This window comes from Hyperolius riggenbachi, chromosome 5 (assembly GCF_040937935.1).
Source record: "Hyperolius riggenbachi isolate aHypRig1 chromosome 5, aHypRig1.pri, whole genome shotgun sequence".
Taxonomy (NCBI): Eukaryota; Metazoa; Chordata; class Amphibia; order Anura; family Hyperoliidae; genus Hyperolius; species Hyperolius riggenbachi.
Genome location: NC_090650.1, coordinates 48800693 through 48820001, shown reverse-complemented (window position 1 = coordinate 48820001; position 19309 = coordinate 48800693). Strand labels below are relative to the sequence as shown.

The window sequence follows — 19309 nt, the reverse complement described above, 5'->3', positions numbered from 1 at the left end:
GTAGTGAGGCAGTAAAGGTGAAAAATGACTAGAACAGTTTTCTCTTTATTTACTATATAAAATTGCCTGAAATCAAAACGTGGACAGTACAATACATGTGTTATGTAAGTAGAACAAGTATTTATCAACTTATATATGTGTTGTTTTTTTCCTCGGATAGTATGGCTGTCCCTGCCTTCCTGTAATCACAAGAACAGCATATCACATGACTTACCATTGTGTTGATGAGTTCAAATCTTACACAACCAGCAACTAAGCTAAATGGAATTCTAAGTATGAGGCTTAGAGCTGCACTATGACATCACCAAGCTAAGTATTAACCACTTCCCAACTGAGGGGTTTTACCCCCTGACCACCAGAGCAATTTTCACCTTTCAGCGCTTCTTCCATTCATTCGTCTATAATTTTATCATTACTTATCGCAATGAAATGAACTATATCTTGTTTTTTTCGCAACCAATTAGGCTTTCTTTAGGTGGGACATTATGCCAAGAATAATTTTATTCTAAATGTGTTTTAATGGGAAAATAGGAAAAAATGTGGGAAAAAAATTATTATTTTTCAGTTTTCGGCATTTATAGTTTTTAAATAATGCATGCTACTGTAATTAAAACCCATTAAATGTATTTGCCTATTTATCCCGGTTATAAAACCGTTTAAATTATGTCCCTATCACAATGTTTGCCGCCAATATTTTAACTGGAAATAAAGGTGCATTTTTTTCAGTTTTGCGTCCATCCCTAATTACAAGCCCATAGTTTATAAAGTAACAGTGTTATACCCTCTTGACATAAATATTTAAAAAGTTCAGTCCCTAAGGTAACTATTTATGTATTTTTTTTTAATTGTAAATTTTTTATTTTTTTTTAATTACAAAAAAAAAAAAATTGGGGAGTGTGGGAGGTAAGGAGTTAATTTTTTGTGTAAAACTAGTTTATTTGTGTGTAAAAAATGGTTACTTTATTATTGCTCACAATGATCGCGCTGCTCAGCCGAGCGGCAGCGGATCATTGCGGGGCTTAGATCAATGAACGGGAATGGATTTTCCCGTTCGTTAATCTCTGGGCGAGCGGACGGCGGCATGTTTACTAGCGGCGGGCGGCGTGTTTACGAGCGGAAGCGTGGGCAGCGGCGGGAGTGCGCAAAGTACGGATTTCTCCATCCCTGGGGGTTAAAGGATGGAAAAAGGGACGGGGAAATCCGTACGGGCGGGGGTAAAGTGGTTAATAGCTGCAAACTCTCATTGTTACATACCTCAATTTTGGTCTAAATGCTTTTAAGCGCTTGGGCCTAACCTTGCCGTACATGGATATGGTTACCCATCTGGACAAGGATGCAGCAGCAGCAGGGGGCTGGAATGTTATTAAAAAGGGATGCGCATGCACAAAATCAGTTTTACAGTGGAATCTGTGTTTGTACCATGATGAGTGTTCCACTGAATATTTTTTTAATTTCCCCATGTGGTTCCTTCCATACAGATCAGCATGCAAAGCACTGTCTCTATAAGTTCTGTGACTATGAACACCCAGTAGAATGCTCCTAGGTATCATTCATTGTAAAGGCCCATACCCACCAAGCGATTTTCCTGCACGATTTTGTGCAACAAACGATTTCTTCCACAATATTTGCAAAGGTGTATCTCTGTTTCAACTCAATATTACACTCTTCTATTCATATCAGACTGCAGAGTTCTATAAAAAGCCTCTGGTATCAGGTTTCACACACAATTACAATTGTTTATGTTGCACATAAGATACATGTCCTCTGCTCTCTGTACACAGCTCATTCTGAGACAGGCAGCTGCCAGTAAGTGTTTTCTCACACACACACAGGGTTAACAGATGTAGTGTTAGGGAGTCCCCCCTCCCTTCATGATTAAGTAGTCTGTCAGATTTTGTTAGACTTGCTGTCAGTGAAGTGTGACTTTGATAACAGTAAACAAACAGATAAGCAGTGAAATGTATACACCAGCACTTCCCAAACAATTCCTATCGCAATTGACAAAAACACGTTAATCAATAGTGTTCCGTTAACGTGGCATTTGCGTCCACCGTTTGTTCCCCTGGAGCACAATTGCAAAGATGGATCGAGGAACAATCATTTGTTGCATTGTTCATTGCTGCGTACCCACCATTCCATCTTCAGTGGTCTTTGTGGTGAGTATTCAGCTTTACATACAGATAGCCTCAAGAGCCAGTCATGACTGATCCCCCCATGTAAGAAACATAAAAGCTGGACTGTAGCTCACTTGTTGTATGCAATTGCTGAGAGAATCTGAAAAGCTAAAGAGCTGCTTATGTAACTCGCTAAACGAAACTCGACATAGGCAGTGGATAACACTTTTGCTAAGAATCTAGCATGTGTACAGCAGCCTAGTGGCGTAACAATATGTACTGCAGTCTCTGCTCCTGCGGGGGGGCCTGGGGCTCCTCTGGGGCCCGCCAAGGGCTGTTTTGGGGGAAGGAGGGGTTGCAGCATGAGGGGAGAGCATAGCCACCTACAACGGCAAGGAGTAGGACCACCCCCCCTCCCTCAGCTCGGGCACTCCCCTCAGCGCTCCCCTCCAGCATCAAGTATTGGCAGCAACAGCAGTTTGTCACGCCCGCGAAACGCGTTGCATTTGTGAAGTTGCATAAATTATTTGACAATTCTGTTTTATTGAGACTCAAGTGAGTTGAGGGAGGTGAGTTCACCTTAACATCCCCCTCTGCTTTTAAGCGATTTTTAAAACGTTTTACTCTACTCTGGCGCCTCTGTATACTGAGATTTTGCTGATACACAGGTTTAAGTGATCTACATAAATATCTGGACACTCAGAAAAGTTTTGTTATTTTTACTGTTTACTGAAATATATTTAAATTACAATTATATATAAAAGATAATATTAATATTATTATTATTATATAGTGCTGTCATCCCCCACAGCGCTTTCACATAATAGTAATTCCATTATTTGTATAGCATTTTTTTCCTGTTGGACTCAAGTCACTTGCAAGGCAGCCACTAGGACATGCTCTATAGGCAGTAGCTGTGTTAGGGAGTCTTATCCTACTGAATAGGTGCTGGCGTACTGAATAGGAAGAGCCACATAGTCATGTCACTAACTGTCCCTCAGGGGAGCTGACAATGTAAGGGCTGGTTCAGATGGACGTCTGCCGAGCTTTTTAAAATGCCAGCGTTTAAACGTCGGCATTTAGACCCTAGCTTTTCAAGGCTTTTGGGAAGCCAACAAGGCTAGCGGTTTGGATCCCTACACTGGTTTCCCGCCTCTGAAAGCAACATGTTGCTTTTGAGACGAGACGTGATGCCGGGATCTACAGCCAGGCTTTCATGAAAGCCTGCAAAAGCCAGCCCTAAACCCTCCCATTCACTTGAATGGGACGGCGTAGATCCCAAAAAACGTTGCGTCCGAAACGCTGCGTTTAACCCTCCTGGCAGGCTATTAAAAACCGCCAGGGGGCAGCGCAGCCTTTTTTTTTATTTTTTTTTTTTAAATCATGTAGCGAGCCTAGGGCTCGCTACATGATAGGCGCTGTGCAGCGGCATCCCCCTACCCTCTTTGATCACCTCCGGCGATCAGGAAATCCCGTTCAAAGAACGGGATTTCCTGGAGAGCTTCCCCCATCGCCATGGCGACGGGGCAGGATGACTTGTGACGTCATGGACGTCGTGACGTCTAAGGGAGTCCCGATCCACCCCTCAGCATTGCCTGGCGCTGTGGCGCGGCGGATAGCGGTGAATCGGAGCGGGGCGGCGGCGATCGGTGTGCTCACGCAGCTAGCAAAGTGCTAGCTGCATGCAGCAAAAATTTTTTTTACACAAATCGGCCCAGCAGGGCCTGAGAAAACCTCCTGCGCGGCTTACCCCGAACTATGTTCGGGGTTACCGCCAGGAAGGTTAAGGCTGCAAAAGCATCCGTGTGAACCAGCAGTCATTGGCCCATATCCAATTCACTTTTACTCCTAGTTTTCTCCTTTTTTTTATAACATTGAATCATTCTGTCATATTTGCAATTACAAACAACACTCTGTATTTTACAATATAAAACAGAGCAGAGCTAATGAACCTTTGAACTTTCCTGCAGTAAAACCTTGTCTTAAACTGTCTCTCACTGTTTTTTGTTTAAGTGCTTCAGAAAACAGGACTGTCTTAGACCCAAGTTGGGCCGGAGAGCTCAGAGAAGCTCTTTCGCATTGATAACAACTGAAGTTTCTTATTGCTTCCTGCAATGACAAACAATATGAGACTCTTTTCTTTGCTACTAATGTTCTATTTCTTAGCTGTACTACACATACAATCCATTATATCATAAGTTTTTTTTTCACTTCAGGTTTGCTTTAAGCCACTAGTATGCTTTTAGGAGGTGGCGAAGAAATACTTTTTTCGAAGAAACCTACACAAACGTGGAGAATAAACTCCATAGATTGTAATGGTCAAGATTTGATCCAGGGACACTAGTGCAGCAGGGAGGTAAAGACTGCTGGCCACTTTATATTAATATATTTTCCAAAACACAAGTAAGGCCTCTTTTCCACGGACTGTTCAGCTATGTACTCAGCAAGCAGTTACCAAGCAGCAGTGAGCAGTTATCAGGCAGCAGTGAGCAGTTACCAGGCAGCAGCGAGCAGTTACCAGGCAGCAGTGAGCAGTTGTGAGAGTTTAAAAGGCATTTCACTGCCTAACAACAGTCCGTGGAAAAGAGGCCTGAGGCCTCCTTTCCACGAACTGTCGATAGGCAGTAAAATGCCTCTCAAACTCTCAACTGCTCACTGCTGCCTGGTAACTGCTTGTTGCTGCATGATATCTGCTTACGTCTGCCTGGTAACTGCTTGCTGAGCACACAGCTCAAAAGTTTGTGGAAAGGAGGCCTTAGATGCCAAACCAGTGATATCGAGCACAAGTAATTGTTTGATGAATGATTTGCCTTGTAAATGCATCATAAATTCTTTGAAATTATAGGGGTGTCGTATTTTGCTGCCTTGTTGACAGCTGAGATTCTAAGCTTATTTACAGCTCTATTTTTTCTTGCTTAGAGCTCTACTAAACGCTGAAAGAAGCAAAGAACAGGTCATGTGCCGACTGAGGCCTCCTTTCCACAGACTGTTGAGCTGTGTGCTCAGCAAGCAGTTGCCAGCCCAGGCTGCAGTGAGCAGTTACCAGGCAGCAGACAGCCGTTGTGAGAGTTTCAGGGCTGGAATCCCACTAGAGCGATTTTTTGAGCATTTAGGGAGCGTGATAAATCACAAGCGATTTCCCTAAATGCTCTGCCAATGTAAATGGATGGTGCAAATTCCACAGAAGCGATTGCGATTAGCAAAATCGCAAATGCAGGACATACAGCATTTAGTTAGCGTTTACGCTTCAATGTAAAGTATATAATCGCTGGCGTAATCGCTCATCAAAAATTGCACGGAGCGATTTTCCTAGCGTTTTGAAGTTACTGCACACTGTAACAAAATTTAAATTAATTAAAAGGACCAATCAGACTTTAAAGAGACTCTGTAACAAATTTTTCAGCCTTAGTTCTTCTATCCTATAAGTTCCTTTGCCTGTTCCAATGTGCTCTGGCTTACTGCAGCCTTTCCTAATTGCACTGTCTCTGTAATAAATCTTATCTCCTTTCCTCTGTCGTGTCTGTCGGGCTAATGCTTGAATGTGTGGAATGTACAGGGCTGCTTGTGATTGGATAGAAGCGATACACACCCTCTGCAGGCCCCCTGCACACTCTGTATGACTCACACACTCTGCTTATGTGAGCCTATCACAAGCTGGTTAGTTTGTTTGTAAACACTGCCTAAAACTGGCAATTACAAGCCAGGATTGCAGCAGGGAGTGGCAGAAACAGCACAGAGGGGCCCAGGAGAACATAGGGAATAGAATGGTATGCTTTTTATTGTAAGAATTTTAGAGTTAAGATTCTCTTTAAAACGCTAATCGCTACACAACTGCTGGCAAATTGATACACTTTTTGAAATCGCTCCCTAAAACGCTCAGGAAATCGCTTACAAACTGCTCATACAAAACGCTAGCGATTGCGATTAGCGATAGCGTTTTATAGTTGGTTCCAGGCCTGAGAGGCATTTCACTGCCTATCAACTGACCATGGAAAGGAGGCCTAAGTCAGCAATGTCCTGCAACTCTTGGTGTCCCTCGTCCGTGGCCATTTTTAGCCATAGGTAAAACCAGGCAGATGCATAGGGTAACACACTGTGCTGAGTGGAATTCTTATATAAACCGTTAGGCCAGGGACCCTCTAGGAATCATAATCGCTAATGACTGTGATTGCTATTTGTAACACTATTTTCAGAGTGAATTCCGCAGTGCTTTGAAGGAATGCGATTTCACCCGCACATTCCTCCAAAGACAAATGCTCTGAGAATGCTGCAGGCAGCACGATAGCGATTTTGGTGAAACCACAAACACTGAGTTTTTCCTAGTGGAACCACCCTCAGAGGGTTGCACTGTTGCAGCGCTGGTGATGTAACAGCGCTCATAGTGGGCTCCAGCCGTTAGTCCCAGTAACAAAGAGGTCAATGGTCATTTCATCCAAGTATAATGTGGAGGTCAGAAGGCCATATTTCTGTTTCACAAGTGATTTGTTTTATGAAACATTCTTAAAGAAAACCTGTAACACATCTCAGAGTGGTACCCCCGAGCTAGATCCATGGAAGGGGTGTAATGTGCATGTCTTCCATGGATCTATCTAGCAGTATGATTTTTAGGGTTTAAAAGCTTGTGAAAAATTTGCACACCTTTAAAGAGAACCCGAGGTGGGTTTGAAGAATATTATCTGCATACACAGACTGGATCTGCCTATACAGCCCAGCCTCTGTTGCTATCCCAAACCCCCCTAAGCTCCCCCTGCACTCTGCAATCCCTCCATAAATCACAGCCACGCTGCTGACAAACAGCTTGTCAGAGCTTGCTGTGTTTATCTCTATAGTGTCAGTGTGCTGCTATCCCCGCCTCCTGCAGAACTCCACTCTCCGCCTGCATCCCTTCCCTCCCTGCTGATTGGAGGGAAGGGGCGGGGGCAGGGACCGGAGCTATGCAGGAGGCGGGGGTGCAGCTGAGACTGACACTACAGATGTAAACTCAGCCCCACAGCATGGCTGTGATTTATGAGGGATTGCAGAGTGCAGGGGGACCTTAGTGGGGTTTGGGATAGCAACAGAGGCTGGGCTGTATAGGCAGATCCAGCCTCTGTATGCAGATAACATTCTTTAAACACACCTCGGGTTCTCTTTAAGACCCAAAAAACCAGAAATAATCCTACCCCCAGGGAGGTTAAAGGACACCCGAGGTGAAAATAATCTAATGAGATAAACAATTGTATCTATCTTTGTGTTATGAAGTAGGTTATGTCAGATATGTTGTGTGCCAATACCTACAATTCTTCTTAGCAAAATCAGCTTGGATGAACGTAGAACCTGATGGACTAGTCAGGTTTGCCTCGGAGTTACCAGCTACACAACTATCCCGTGACCTAATTTCTATGTGTTATGTATACTCAGGCTTAGCCAATGACTATTGCAGTCATTTTGAATTTAAAACCCTGGGACAGGTATTATTATCACAACACCATAGAAGTGCTGTACTAAAGAAAAACAAAAGGTGCAGTAAAAATCAGATCTAAAAAGTAGTTTTTGCAACGTAGAAATGTAAAGATCAAATTGCAAGCAGCAATGGCCAGGTCAACGGTACCAACTACCTGCAGTCTACTCTAAGGCCTGGAACCCACTACAAATCGCTAGCACAATCGCTAGTGTTTTTAATTAGCGTTTTGTAAGCGATTTCATGAGTGTTTTCTGGCACTTTTGGCAGCAATTTTAAAAAGTGTAAGCTTTTTGGCAGTGATTGTGTAGCAATTTTAATTCTGATTGGTCTTTTCAATGTATCATAGTTGTTTTTTTTTCTTACAGTAATTTAAAATCGCTATGTGTAGCGATTCATGAGAGATTTGCCAGCGCTTCAATACTTTACATTAAAGCGCAAACGCTACCAAAATGCTGCATGTCCTGCCATTGTGATTTTGCTAATCACAATCGCTACTGTGGAATTTGTTACATTTATTGGTACTTATCCGTTAGCCGGGCGCATCCGGCAGGTGGCGCTAATTACTATTCCCCCTCCAGGCCGACATGGATAGTAGTGAAAGATGTAACTCTGGTGGAGTTTTGTCGCCACCTAGAGGATGCGCCCGGCTAACGGATAAGTACCCATTTATTTACATTGGCAAAGTGTTTAGAGAAATGGCAAAGTGTTTAGAGAAATGGCTAGCGATTTAAAGCGCTCCCTAAATGCTCAAAAATTTTTTTTTCGCTCTAGTGGGTTGCAGCCCTAACTCAGAAAGAAAACCTGCCTCCCTTTGGTGAGTTGAGCCTGGTATACATTGTCAATTGTGACTGGCCAATTTTACCACCTACAACAGATATTGAATACTATGAGCAGATTGTGCAGGTAAACCAGCATACAACATAGAGGTGGTAAAATTGGTCATGTTTGAGGCCAGAAACCCACTAGCAGCCTTTTCTAATTGCTAGTGATTTGAAAAAGCTCTTGCTAATGCAATGCTATGGGGGATTTTTATAAAATCACATCGCTCAAGTCACACCCATAGCATTACATTAGCAAGAGTTTTCAAACCGCAAAGAGCTCAGAAAATCGCTCTTAGTGGGTTTCTGGCCTAAAGGTGTGTACCAGGCCTTACATAACTGTGGTGATACCCAATAAAGAGCCAGAGTCAGCCGACGAACCTCAGTATTGCTGACAACTTGCAGCCTAAACTTTGGTCTTACGTTTTGCAATTTAATCTTTGTCGCCCTTTTTTTTCTTCTTATAGGCCTGAAACACACCAGAGGAGTTTTTCTGAGCGTTTTGAGTTTTTAAATCTGCTGCTAATGTTATCCTATGTGTCTGTGCACACTGGAGCAATGAGGTTTTGTAAAAAACCCCATAGCATTACATTGGGAAGAGCTTTTAGAGGTTTCAAAACCTCTTCCCAATGTAATGCTATGGGATTTTTTACAAAACCTCATTGCTCCAGTGTGCACAGACACATAGGATAACATTAGCAGCAGATTTAAAAACTCAAAACGCTCAGAAAAACTCCTCTGGTGTGTTTCAGGCCAAAGTGAACCTGAGAGGAAGAAAAAACAATGTTTTATACACACCTAGGGCTTCCTCCAGGAAGCAGGTGGTTTTGGCGAGCAGCGCCAGGCACCGAAACCAGGCGCCCCATAGCAGCAATGTAATGCTGCACGGGCGCGTAATTGCGTCTCTGTCCGAGTTGCGACAACAAGGAGGGGGAATATTAACGCCACCAGGAAGTTTTGTGGCAGCAGGGAGAGTACTCATTCGACTCTCCTGATGCCCAACTCACTGGCGGCACGTACATACGTATGCTTCCTCCAGCCCTCTTCAGACTGATTAGTCCTCCGCCACAATCTGTCCCAATAACTTTGGAAGTTGCGGGCTTACTGTGCATGTGCTATCCGGCTGCGCACACCTCATTGTGCCTGTCACCAGGAGAGTTCTGCGCCTGCGCCATACTACTGCGCAGGTGCAGAACGCTCCCAGCAGCAGGATCGCGACGGGGGAGTGTGCACGGCCGGACTGTGCTTGTGATGACTGACCCCGCAACTGGCCGAACTACTGGGCCAGACTGTGGAGGCTGCAAGGACGCTGAGGGACTGATCAGTGTAAAGGGGGTTGGAGGAAGCCCCAGGTATGTATAAAACCTTTTTTTTTTTTCATCTCAGGTACACTTTAAGCTAAATACTGCAGATCAGATCCACCAGGATGGATTTTCAGATCTGCAGATGATTGCTTGATCTGCAGATGAATGTCAGTTAAATCATGTGTGTATGATGATCTGCAGATCTCATAGACTATCATTGCAATTTGCAGGAATGGATTTTTGGGAGGAACAGATCTTTTGCAGATACTGATCTTTTGTGTCTGTACAGCATCTGTGTGTGCAGCATCTTGCAAAGATTTTTTTCTAATGTGGAGTTCAGCTCCATAGAAAAGACTGTGTAGAGTATGGCTCTCATACTACATGAAGGGTGGTAAGATTGGTCTGTGATCTTTCATTTTCCAAAGACTATAGTCTGATGTGTGTATGAGCCTTTAGTGAATGGCAGGTGCTCTGTCCAACTGCCAAAAAAAAAAGTGTACAGGCATCAGGGAGGCTGGACAGCATCATTGTATAAATCCTTTTCAGGGAGTGTCTTTATAAAGAATAAAAAGGTCATTCCGAGAATCCCCCATGAAGAGATGGCCTAGCCCAAAACCTGTCAGTTCTGTCAAATTTCTACTACTTACTGTAAGTGACAGCAACATAGGAGAAAAATTATTTATGGCTCATTTTACTCTGGGAAAACACTCTTCTTATTGTATGTGTTTACATGTATTGTAAATTTGGTCCTTTATGAGAGCCATACCTACACAGTCTATTCTATTGAGCTGAACTCCCCATCAGACAGAAATCTTTGCAAGATGCTGCACACAAAGATGCTGTACACATTCAAAAGATCAGTATCTGCAAAAGATCTGTTCCTGCAAAATGCATTCATAGTCTATGATATCTGCAGATCATCATACACACCTTGTTTAACAGACATTAATCTGCAGATCAGATCCACCAGGATGGATTTTCAGATCTGCAGATGATTGTCTGATATGCAGATGAATGTCAGTTAAACAAGGTGTGTATGATGATCTGCAGATCTCATAGACTATGAATGCAATTTGCAGGAACGGATCTTTGGCAGGAACAGATCTTATGCAGATACTGATCTTTTGTGTCTGTACAGCATCTGTGTGTGCAGCATCTTGCAAAGATTTTTTTCTGATGTGGAGTTCAGCTCCATAGAAAAGACTGTGTAGAGTATGGCTCTCTTACTACATGAAGGGTGGCAAGATTGGTCTGTGATCTTTCATTTTCCAAAGACTATAGTCTGATGTGTGTATGAGCCTTTAGGCCCAGTGCACACCAAAACCGCTAGCAGATCCTGAAAACGCTAGAGGTTTTTGAAGCATATTTCAGAGCGATTCTAGGCATGTTTAGAGAGGTTTTCTAAACATGCCTAGCGTTTTTTGGAGCGTTTGTGTGTAGCAGATTTCATATATTGTTACAGCAAAAAGCTGTTACTGAACAGCTTCTGTAACAAAAACGCCTGGCAAACCACTCTGACGTAGCGTTTTTAAGAGCCGTTTGAGCTTTTCCTATACATGACATTGAGGCAGAAACGTTTCTGCAAACCGCAAAAGTGCTGCAGGACCCACATTTGCGGTTTGCTAAAAACCTCAAACCGCTGGTGTGCACCAGCCCATTGAATTACATTACCCAAGCGTTTTCACAGGCGGAAGCAGTTTGCGAAATGCTTCAAAAACCGCTCGGTGTGCACCAGGCCTTACACTGTGTGTCGCGTGTGCTGGCCAATACACCATCGTGCTGCTGCCACTGCTTTACAACTCGGCCCCTAGAAAGAGGCCCAGTTGAAGAAACCTTTTTCCACTTTTGAAGGTAACAACAATTTACATATTCTGGTAATAAGTACATGCAATAACCCATTTCATTACTCTTGAACTAAGGCTGATAGCTGTATTTTCACAACCAGTACAGTAACCCTTACATAAGAGGAACCACATGATTTTTAGTTATCTGTGGCTAACAGCCTCCTGTAGTATGTCAGTTTTCTCCATGTCCTCCTAGTCCAATCAGATGAGCTGCTGCAGCCAAATCCGCAATCCCAAGTGCAAATGCACATGTGCTGTTCACCTCCTTGAACGTGGCTGAGAGCATTCTGCATTTGCGCAGTTTGTTAAAGGAAACCCGAGGTGAGAGGGATATGGGGGCTGCCATATTTATTTCCATTTAAACAATACTAGTTGCCTGGCTGTCCTGCTCATCCTGTGTCTCTAATTTTAGCCATACACCCTGAACAAGCATGCAGCAGATCAGGTACTCTGACTAGATTAGCCATATGCTTGTTCCAGGGTTTCGACTCAGACACTAATTTGCAAAGGGAGAAACAGAGGTGTGTGCTTCTGACCAGTTTCACCTGACTTATATACACTGGCTGCCTCAAGTCTATTGACTCATTCAAATTTGAATATTAACTGACTCTCGTCTAATTAAAATGGCAAAGCGTTGCAAACTGCAATCGCCTACCAGATTATGCAGGATCTAAGGCTACCTTCCTGACATTCCTGCAGGAGTTGGCCCACGCAAATACTATCTCAACAGGGGCGCTGCGTGTAGGCCTCCTTGTACCCTCAGGAAATGAAGGGCAGCGCAAACGCCCCCACAAAGCATCCACTGCCCGGGAGCGCCAAAACTGACCCCCACGGGGGGCGAGAACGCATGAACGGTATACTCCCCAGACACTACCTATACCAGATCAACAGAGCTGCCAAGCAACTGGTATTGTTGACAAGGAAATAAATATGACAGCCTCCATATCGCTTTCACCTAGGGTTCCCTTTAAGACTTAACTACGCAGTGCAGAATGCTACAGGCCACGGGAGTGCGATTGAGAAGGTGAACGGCCTAGTTCCCAGTGGCAGAACGGAGGGCATCGGAAGACACCATGGGAGCGGACAGACTACAGGGGGCGGGAAGAGGCCCAGGTAATTAAAAATCCAATGGTTCCTCTGGTCACTTTAAACTTTTCACGGTGATACAGTGCATTTTTTTGTGCACTATAATGCGGTGAGATTCAAAGTCTATGTGCAGATAACATTGGTTGTGATGCAACTAATTCTGTTAAAACACAGGAGATTCTAGAAATACATCATACGTTCTATACCGGAGGTGCCCACAATTTTTCGGCTTGTGAGCCACTTTAAAAAAAAAAAAAATTAGCAAGTCAAAATGATCTACCTATGTCCAATTTTAGGAGCACACTTGTATATACAGAATAGAAAATGTAGTGGGGTCGAGATCTATCATAAAGGCCTTCGCGATCTACCTAATTGGCACCCCTGTTCTATATAATGCATTGCTAGAATAGTATGCGTTGATGCGAAAAGTGTAATGCTTTACATGTTCAGGTTTCCTTTCTCCACTTCCTTTTTTAGTCTGTGAAAAGGCATGTTGAAATATTTTCACATGAGCATTTTCAGGACCGGATGCCTCTGACCCCTTAGGGCCCATTCACACTTGCAACACGCTAGCGCTTTTGCTAGCGTTTTGCTCTGGCACTTTTGGGCGATTAATGCGCTTCTATAGCACTAAACACGAACGCTGGAGAATCGCCTGAAAATGGTGCAGGCTACAAATTTGCGCTTGGCGATTTGCGTTAATCGCCGGCAATTAACGCAAATCGCCCACGTGAGAACGGGCCCATAGGGTATTGCACTAGTGCTTTAAAAAGTACTAGCGCTTGAGCGATTTGCCAAAATTGCCGGCAAAATGCTCAAGTGTGAATGGGGCCTTAAAGGACTTCCGAGGCCAAATAAAAAAGTTAAATACCTGGATCATATTTGAAGGCACGGAGGACGCCATCAGTGCCCTCCGTACTGTTCCGCCAGGTCCCCGCCGATCAATAGCCTCCCGGCCGGCTCCCGACCTCACGGTCAGGCTCTCCTGCCTCTACAAACACGGCCGCATGAGCTGGCGCGAGTGCGGCTGCGCAGCTCTAGGGCCAACCCCCGATCCACGCTACAGGAAACAGCCTGTAGCGCGGTTCAGGGGGTTGGCCCTAGAGCTGCGCAGCCACACTCACGGCTATGTGGACTGCGCAGCCGCGGCCAGCTCATGCGGCCATGTTTGTGGAGGCAGGAGAGCCCGACCCAGGCCGTGAGGTCAGGAGCCGGCCCGGGAGGCTATTGAGCGGCGGGGACCTGGCGGAAAGGCACGAAGGGCGATGACGGCGTCCTCCGTGCCTTCAAATATGATGCAGGTATTTAACTTTTTTTTTTTTTTTTTATTTGGCCTCGGAAGTCCTTTAAGGACCAGAGCCATCCTTTTCCTATTGTGAGCTGTGTTTGGCTCACAGTAATCAATGAAATTGGCTCCTGACTGAAATGCAGAAGCTATGCTGTCACTGACAGCAGAGCGAGTGGGTGCAGCGACAGAACCGCAAGAATGCATGGCGGTCAATCACAGGAATCTATGTCCTGTCAGAGTCGCAAGGCCAACTGCACGAGGTAGATTCCAACCACGTCAGTCCGGAAAAGGTTAAATTCTCTCAGGATCTGCATTACACTGCATGCCACAACTGTTCATTTTTGCCCGCTCTGCGTTGCGTTATTTACACGTTACAACACGATGCAATGCCCTAGTGTGAAGCTAGCTAAATGCCTTGTACACACATGCAATTTTGATTGGCCTAGTTTACTACCTCCATGTATTACAAGAGCTTACCTACACACTGTGTTCATAGTATTCAGAATCTGTTGGCCTGCATACTTCAGTACATGGAAGTGGCAAAATTGGTCAGTGATTGGACAACCAAAATTGGATTTGTGTATGCACCTTAACACATGGGGACTAGACAGAGGCCTAAATGCTGGTACTTGCTGTTCCACAACATGTAAGGGCTCGTTTCCACCATAGCGAATCCGCATGCGGCGCCGACATGCGGATTCGCTTGGTACATTGAAGTGGCCGGGGCTGTTTCCATATGTGCGGCGTGCGGGAGCGATTTGGCGGCGGGCCAAATCTGCACGACGGGACCCACAGAATTCGCCTGCGTCGGGAATCCATGCGAATCGCCGCTAATGTATCTAATAGGAAAAACGCATGCATTTTTTACATGCGTTTTTACCCGCAATTCGCGTGCGATTTCGCACCTTTTTCAATGTTATTTTGCCCTGGCAGAGTCATGGTTAATTTCGCATAGGGAAATCGCACGCGAATTCGCGGTTAAAAACGCATGCGGAAACGCATCCGCATGCGTTTTTACAAGCGTCGGGATGCCGGCGAAATCACGTCGCAACAGTGGAAACGGGCCCTAAAGCAACACACAGCATGTAAACACTAAATCACTCTATAACACTTTACATGAATACAGTAAAATCTCGTTATAGTAAACTCTGATATAGTAAACCTCTGGATATAATCAACTCAATCCTCAGGTTCCAGCAACTGTCTGTATAAATATACAAGGTATGCCCAATTCTGATTTAGTTAACTAATTTTCCTGGCCCCTTCGGCGTTTACTATAAAAGGGATTCAGTGACTCCAAGGGACCTGGCCAAGTAGTTTACTACTGTGTATCAGAAGTTTAGTAAATCAGGATTGGTCATACAGTGTATATTCATACAGACACACGGTCAAGGCCTGAGTTTACTATAGCCAAAAGGTTTACTATAACGAGATTCTACTATACCCGTTATTCTGTATATTTCGTATTTCTGCAACATCAAATAAACAAGCAGTGATTGAAGGGTTAATACCGGGTGATGCTTAAGGTGGCCATACATCAGGCGACTTGTCGGCCAATTCAATTGTTATAATCAGATGAAAAATCGGTGCCGCCAAATGCATGCCTGACCATGCGACCAACTTCGGACCGAAATTGATTGCATATATATCGGTCAGACATAGTGCAAGATATGAGACCATTGTGGTCGGTCTGGTGCGTGCCGGTAACAGCGAGCGATATCGGGAAGAGTAACGAAACCCCTGGAAATGTATATGTAATTATCATTATACAATACAAAAACAATGTAATGTGTCCATTTATACATCACACTCAGAATCGGGCCTGCTGTGTATGGGCAGCTGACAGATCTCTCTCTAATCAGATTCGAGAGATTTGTCTCTTTGGTCGAATCTGCCCATCATTGCTAGATGTATGGTTACCTTTAGCCTTTCAGACCCTGCAATTAATTAGCTGCAAGACAAAGGAGCAAGAGGGATTTAAGAAAATAATAATCACTAATCAAAATGCAAAAGATAAGAAGAGTTTTATTCCTTCTATGCTGGGAATGTAACTATTAACATATGTACAAATTACTCTCCCGCCAAAAAAATAATGCAAAACTTGAAAAATAGGAATTGCAATAATAAATACTCAGCTGCAACAATACCAATCACTCAACATGCTGCCCCACCCCCATTGGTCACTGGCTCTCTACCAAGCCTGATACAAAAAGTCCTCCTCTCCTCCACAGCACAGCAGATGTGGTAAACACAACGTAGCAAAAATACTTCCTTTGTAGAGTCAGTTAATACTATACAAGAGTCATAAACCTGACAAACCGTATAAATAGCATAAGTTTATGTTTATTATCCAGAGAAAAAAAAAAAAAAAAAAAAAAAAAAAAAAAAAAAAAAAAGCTTGAGCTTTTCTTGTAGAGACACAAAAGAATTAACGGTTAAGGCTTCAAGTCTGTGGTCATATGTAAAAAGTAGATGTAAAGTGCTGTAAGCATAGACTGGAGTAGTTTGACCCCCACCCTGGGTGGTCCTGGCGAAAGTTAGGCCATAGACAGCCCAATCTGAGTATTCATAAACAGACAGTCCAAAAAAAACTGAAATACCCTCCTCACATGGTATACAAACCTTCAAAATGTTCTATGAATCATAGGAGCATGGCAAAGCCTCCAGAAGAGGCCCATCATGGTGGAAAAGTAAGGTGCAAAAAGTCACCAACTTACAACCTGTACAATCGACTTTTTGACATGTTGTCCATCGTCCCCATCACATACGTTATCCATTCACAATACTAAGGTGTTGAAATCTCTCCTATTAGCAATATCTTCTGTCTATGGTCACTTAAACCTCAAGGCTGGGTAGGTTATCCACAACAAGGTCCCTTGTCCAGATCAGGCGTTCTGCTCAATATACATTTTGGAGAGGGAAATTGCCATGGACTTGGCCAGTTCTTGGTCTCGTTGTCGCTGGGCCTGGTTCTGTTTGCTCCAGTTCTCATACTCTGGGTTGGGTAAGGGCTCATCGAGCACTGCATCGTAGTGACCATTGCTGAGCCAGCTTAGCCAGATGCTAGGCCTAGAGGGATCTTCTTCCCCCAGATAGTGGGTCATGGTGGACACTGTGGGGCATTCTGGCCTACCTCCAGTGGTCAGATGTATGTTGACATTCAGCATCTGGCTCATGGCCAGTAATTCTGGGTATCCTGCCCAAGCACCATCCTGGGCAGCGTTGATCAGGAACTCACCAATGTCGCCCTCAATGATGAGGTTGAAGGTGTCCAGGTGGTCAGCCACATAGTAGACCGTGCGCTCCCGTAGTTCGGCGTGAAGGCTCTGGTCGCCATACACGGCCTTGCTAACAGCTCGATACAGGCAATTCCCATCAGGGATGATATGAAAACGGTAACGGTTCTTATCTCGCAGGTACTTGTCCTGTTTCTCCAGCTCTGCCAGGTGTAACATTAGCCTCTCTTGGGAGGGCTCAGTCCTTGGAGCAGGCAGTAGGACAGGTGTGCTGGGGTGCCAGGACTGGGAGCCTGCACTGGTGCTCTCCTCTGGCTGCCAGTAGCTGGGGTTGGCACCGTTGCTGCTGTTTTCCTCGGGGTGCCAGTATCTGAGACCAGCATTGTTGCTGTTGTTCTCTTCCTCGTTGTGCCAGTGCCCTGAGCTGGCACTGCTGCTGTCCTCTTTATGGTGCCAGAGTCCTAGAGTTCCACCGTTGTCGTCCTTAGGGTGCCAGCATCTGGAGCTGCCACTGCTGTTGTTCTCCTGGGGAGAGGCTGGCCGCTCGGGCCTGCTGATGACCTCCTGCTGCTGGACCATGTCGCTCAGCCACGCAGGGAGATCGGCCGAGGAAGGAGGCTTCTCCGGGGCTTTCTGAAGCTGAGAAGCCGAAAGCGGCTGCATGGTGAGCCCCGACATGCCCCCGAGGCCTGGCTGTAGAAGGCGGATGGGCACGATCCTCTCCGGGCTGCACATGGCTCTGTGGTGGTGGGTGTGAGCTCTGGATGGAGCAGGGGGGAGGTAGGAGAAGGCGGGCATCTCTGCTGCTGGAGGAGGAGGCTGAAGCCGCGCTGCTGTTGTGTGTGTGTCTACAGGACTTCCTCTATTACTGACTGCTGCCCTATTTATATACTAGTCTACTACAGTGTACCACCCCAGGGTATATTTATCCTGTGTTATCAGTGGGCAGAAATAACACAGCCCAGAGTCCCCCCCTTTGGAATTACTACGACTACTACATCATTCATATCAGATATGGCTGGTGTCAGATATCTCCATGTACAACAAGTGCATTATTATCTTCCAATAACAAGTGCATCATCATCATCTTCCTCCAATAACAAAAGTGCGTCATCATCATCCTCCAAGAAGTGCATAAACATCATATATCAAATAAGCTAGCCATACATGGGTTGATAAGAAATCAATATGGCGTGTAAGCGATCTTTAATAACACAAATTGATTGGCTAGTGATCAATCCTCTAATGCTGGATACACACGGTGCGTTCCCACACTCGATGCCCCGCTCGATTCCTGGCCGCTCGATTATTTTCGACATGTCCGATTCGCATTTCGATGGATTGTTAGGTTGATTTGGCATACTTTACATGAGAATCGACCTAACAATCATCAAAATACGATCGGAAATGCTCGGAAAAAAAATCGAACGGCCGGGAATCGAGTGTGGAAACGCACCGTGTGTACCCAGCATTAAGGTGTCCGTATATCGAGCAATTTTAGCGACCAATCAACCAAGAGATAGATCTCTCTGAATCTGAACAGAAAGAGATCTGGTGGCTGCCATAAACCGCAGAAATCAATCTTTAAAGTGTACCAGACACGATATAAGATAAAAGTTTTATACATACCTGGGACTTCCTTCAGCCCCTTCCGCTCAGATCGCTCCCGCACCGCTGTCCTCAGCCTTCTGTATCGCCGGTACTGGGTCCTGTAACTTCCGCCAGTCTGCGGTCTCTACGCATCTCCGGCTGCCGGAGAGATCGCACTTCTCTTGCGCAGACTGGCCGAAGTAACGCCACGCGACCCAGTACCGACGATACAGAAGGCTGAGGACGGCAGCATGGGAGTGATTCGTGCGCATGGGGCTGGAGGAAGCCCCAGGTAGGTATAAAACTTTTGTATTATACCGTCTCTGGTTTCCTTTAATAACACAAATTGATTGGGTAGTGTTCAATCCTCTAAAGGTGCCCGTACATCGAGCGATTTTGGCGGTCGGTCGACCAAGAGACAGATCTCTCTGAATCTGATCGGAGAGAGATCCGTTGGCTGCCATAAACCGCAGGCCAATTCCTGATTCGATTTCAGCATCTAACCTTTCAGGAATCGGCCTCATGACGCTGCTTCGCCACCCGTGGCTGCATTGCCCCAAATGTTAGATGTACCACCCTGGCACCT

General features: G+C 45.0%; 1 protein-coding gene across 1 annotated transcript; it reads right to left on the bottom strand.

Moving 5' to 3' along the window:
* Positions 1-15896: 15896 nt before the first annotated feature.
* OTUD1 (OTU deubiquitinase 1) lies at positions 15897-18001 on the bottom strand. Its single transcript, XM_068238583.1, has one exon. The coding sequence runs from the start codon at positions 17929-17931 to the stop codon at positions 16783-16785; it is 1149 nt and encodes a 382-aa protein (XP_068094684.1). The 5' UTR covers positions 17932-18001; the 3' UTR covers positions 15897-16782.
* Positions 18002-19309: the final 1308 nt, after the last annotated feature.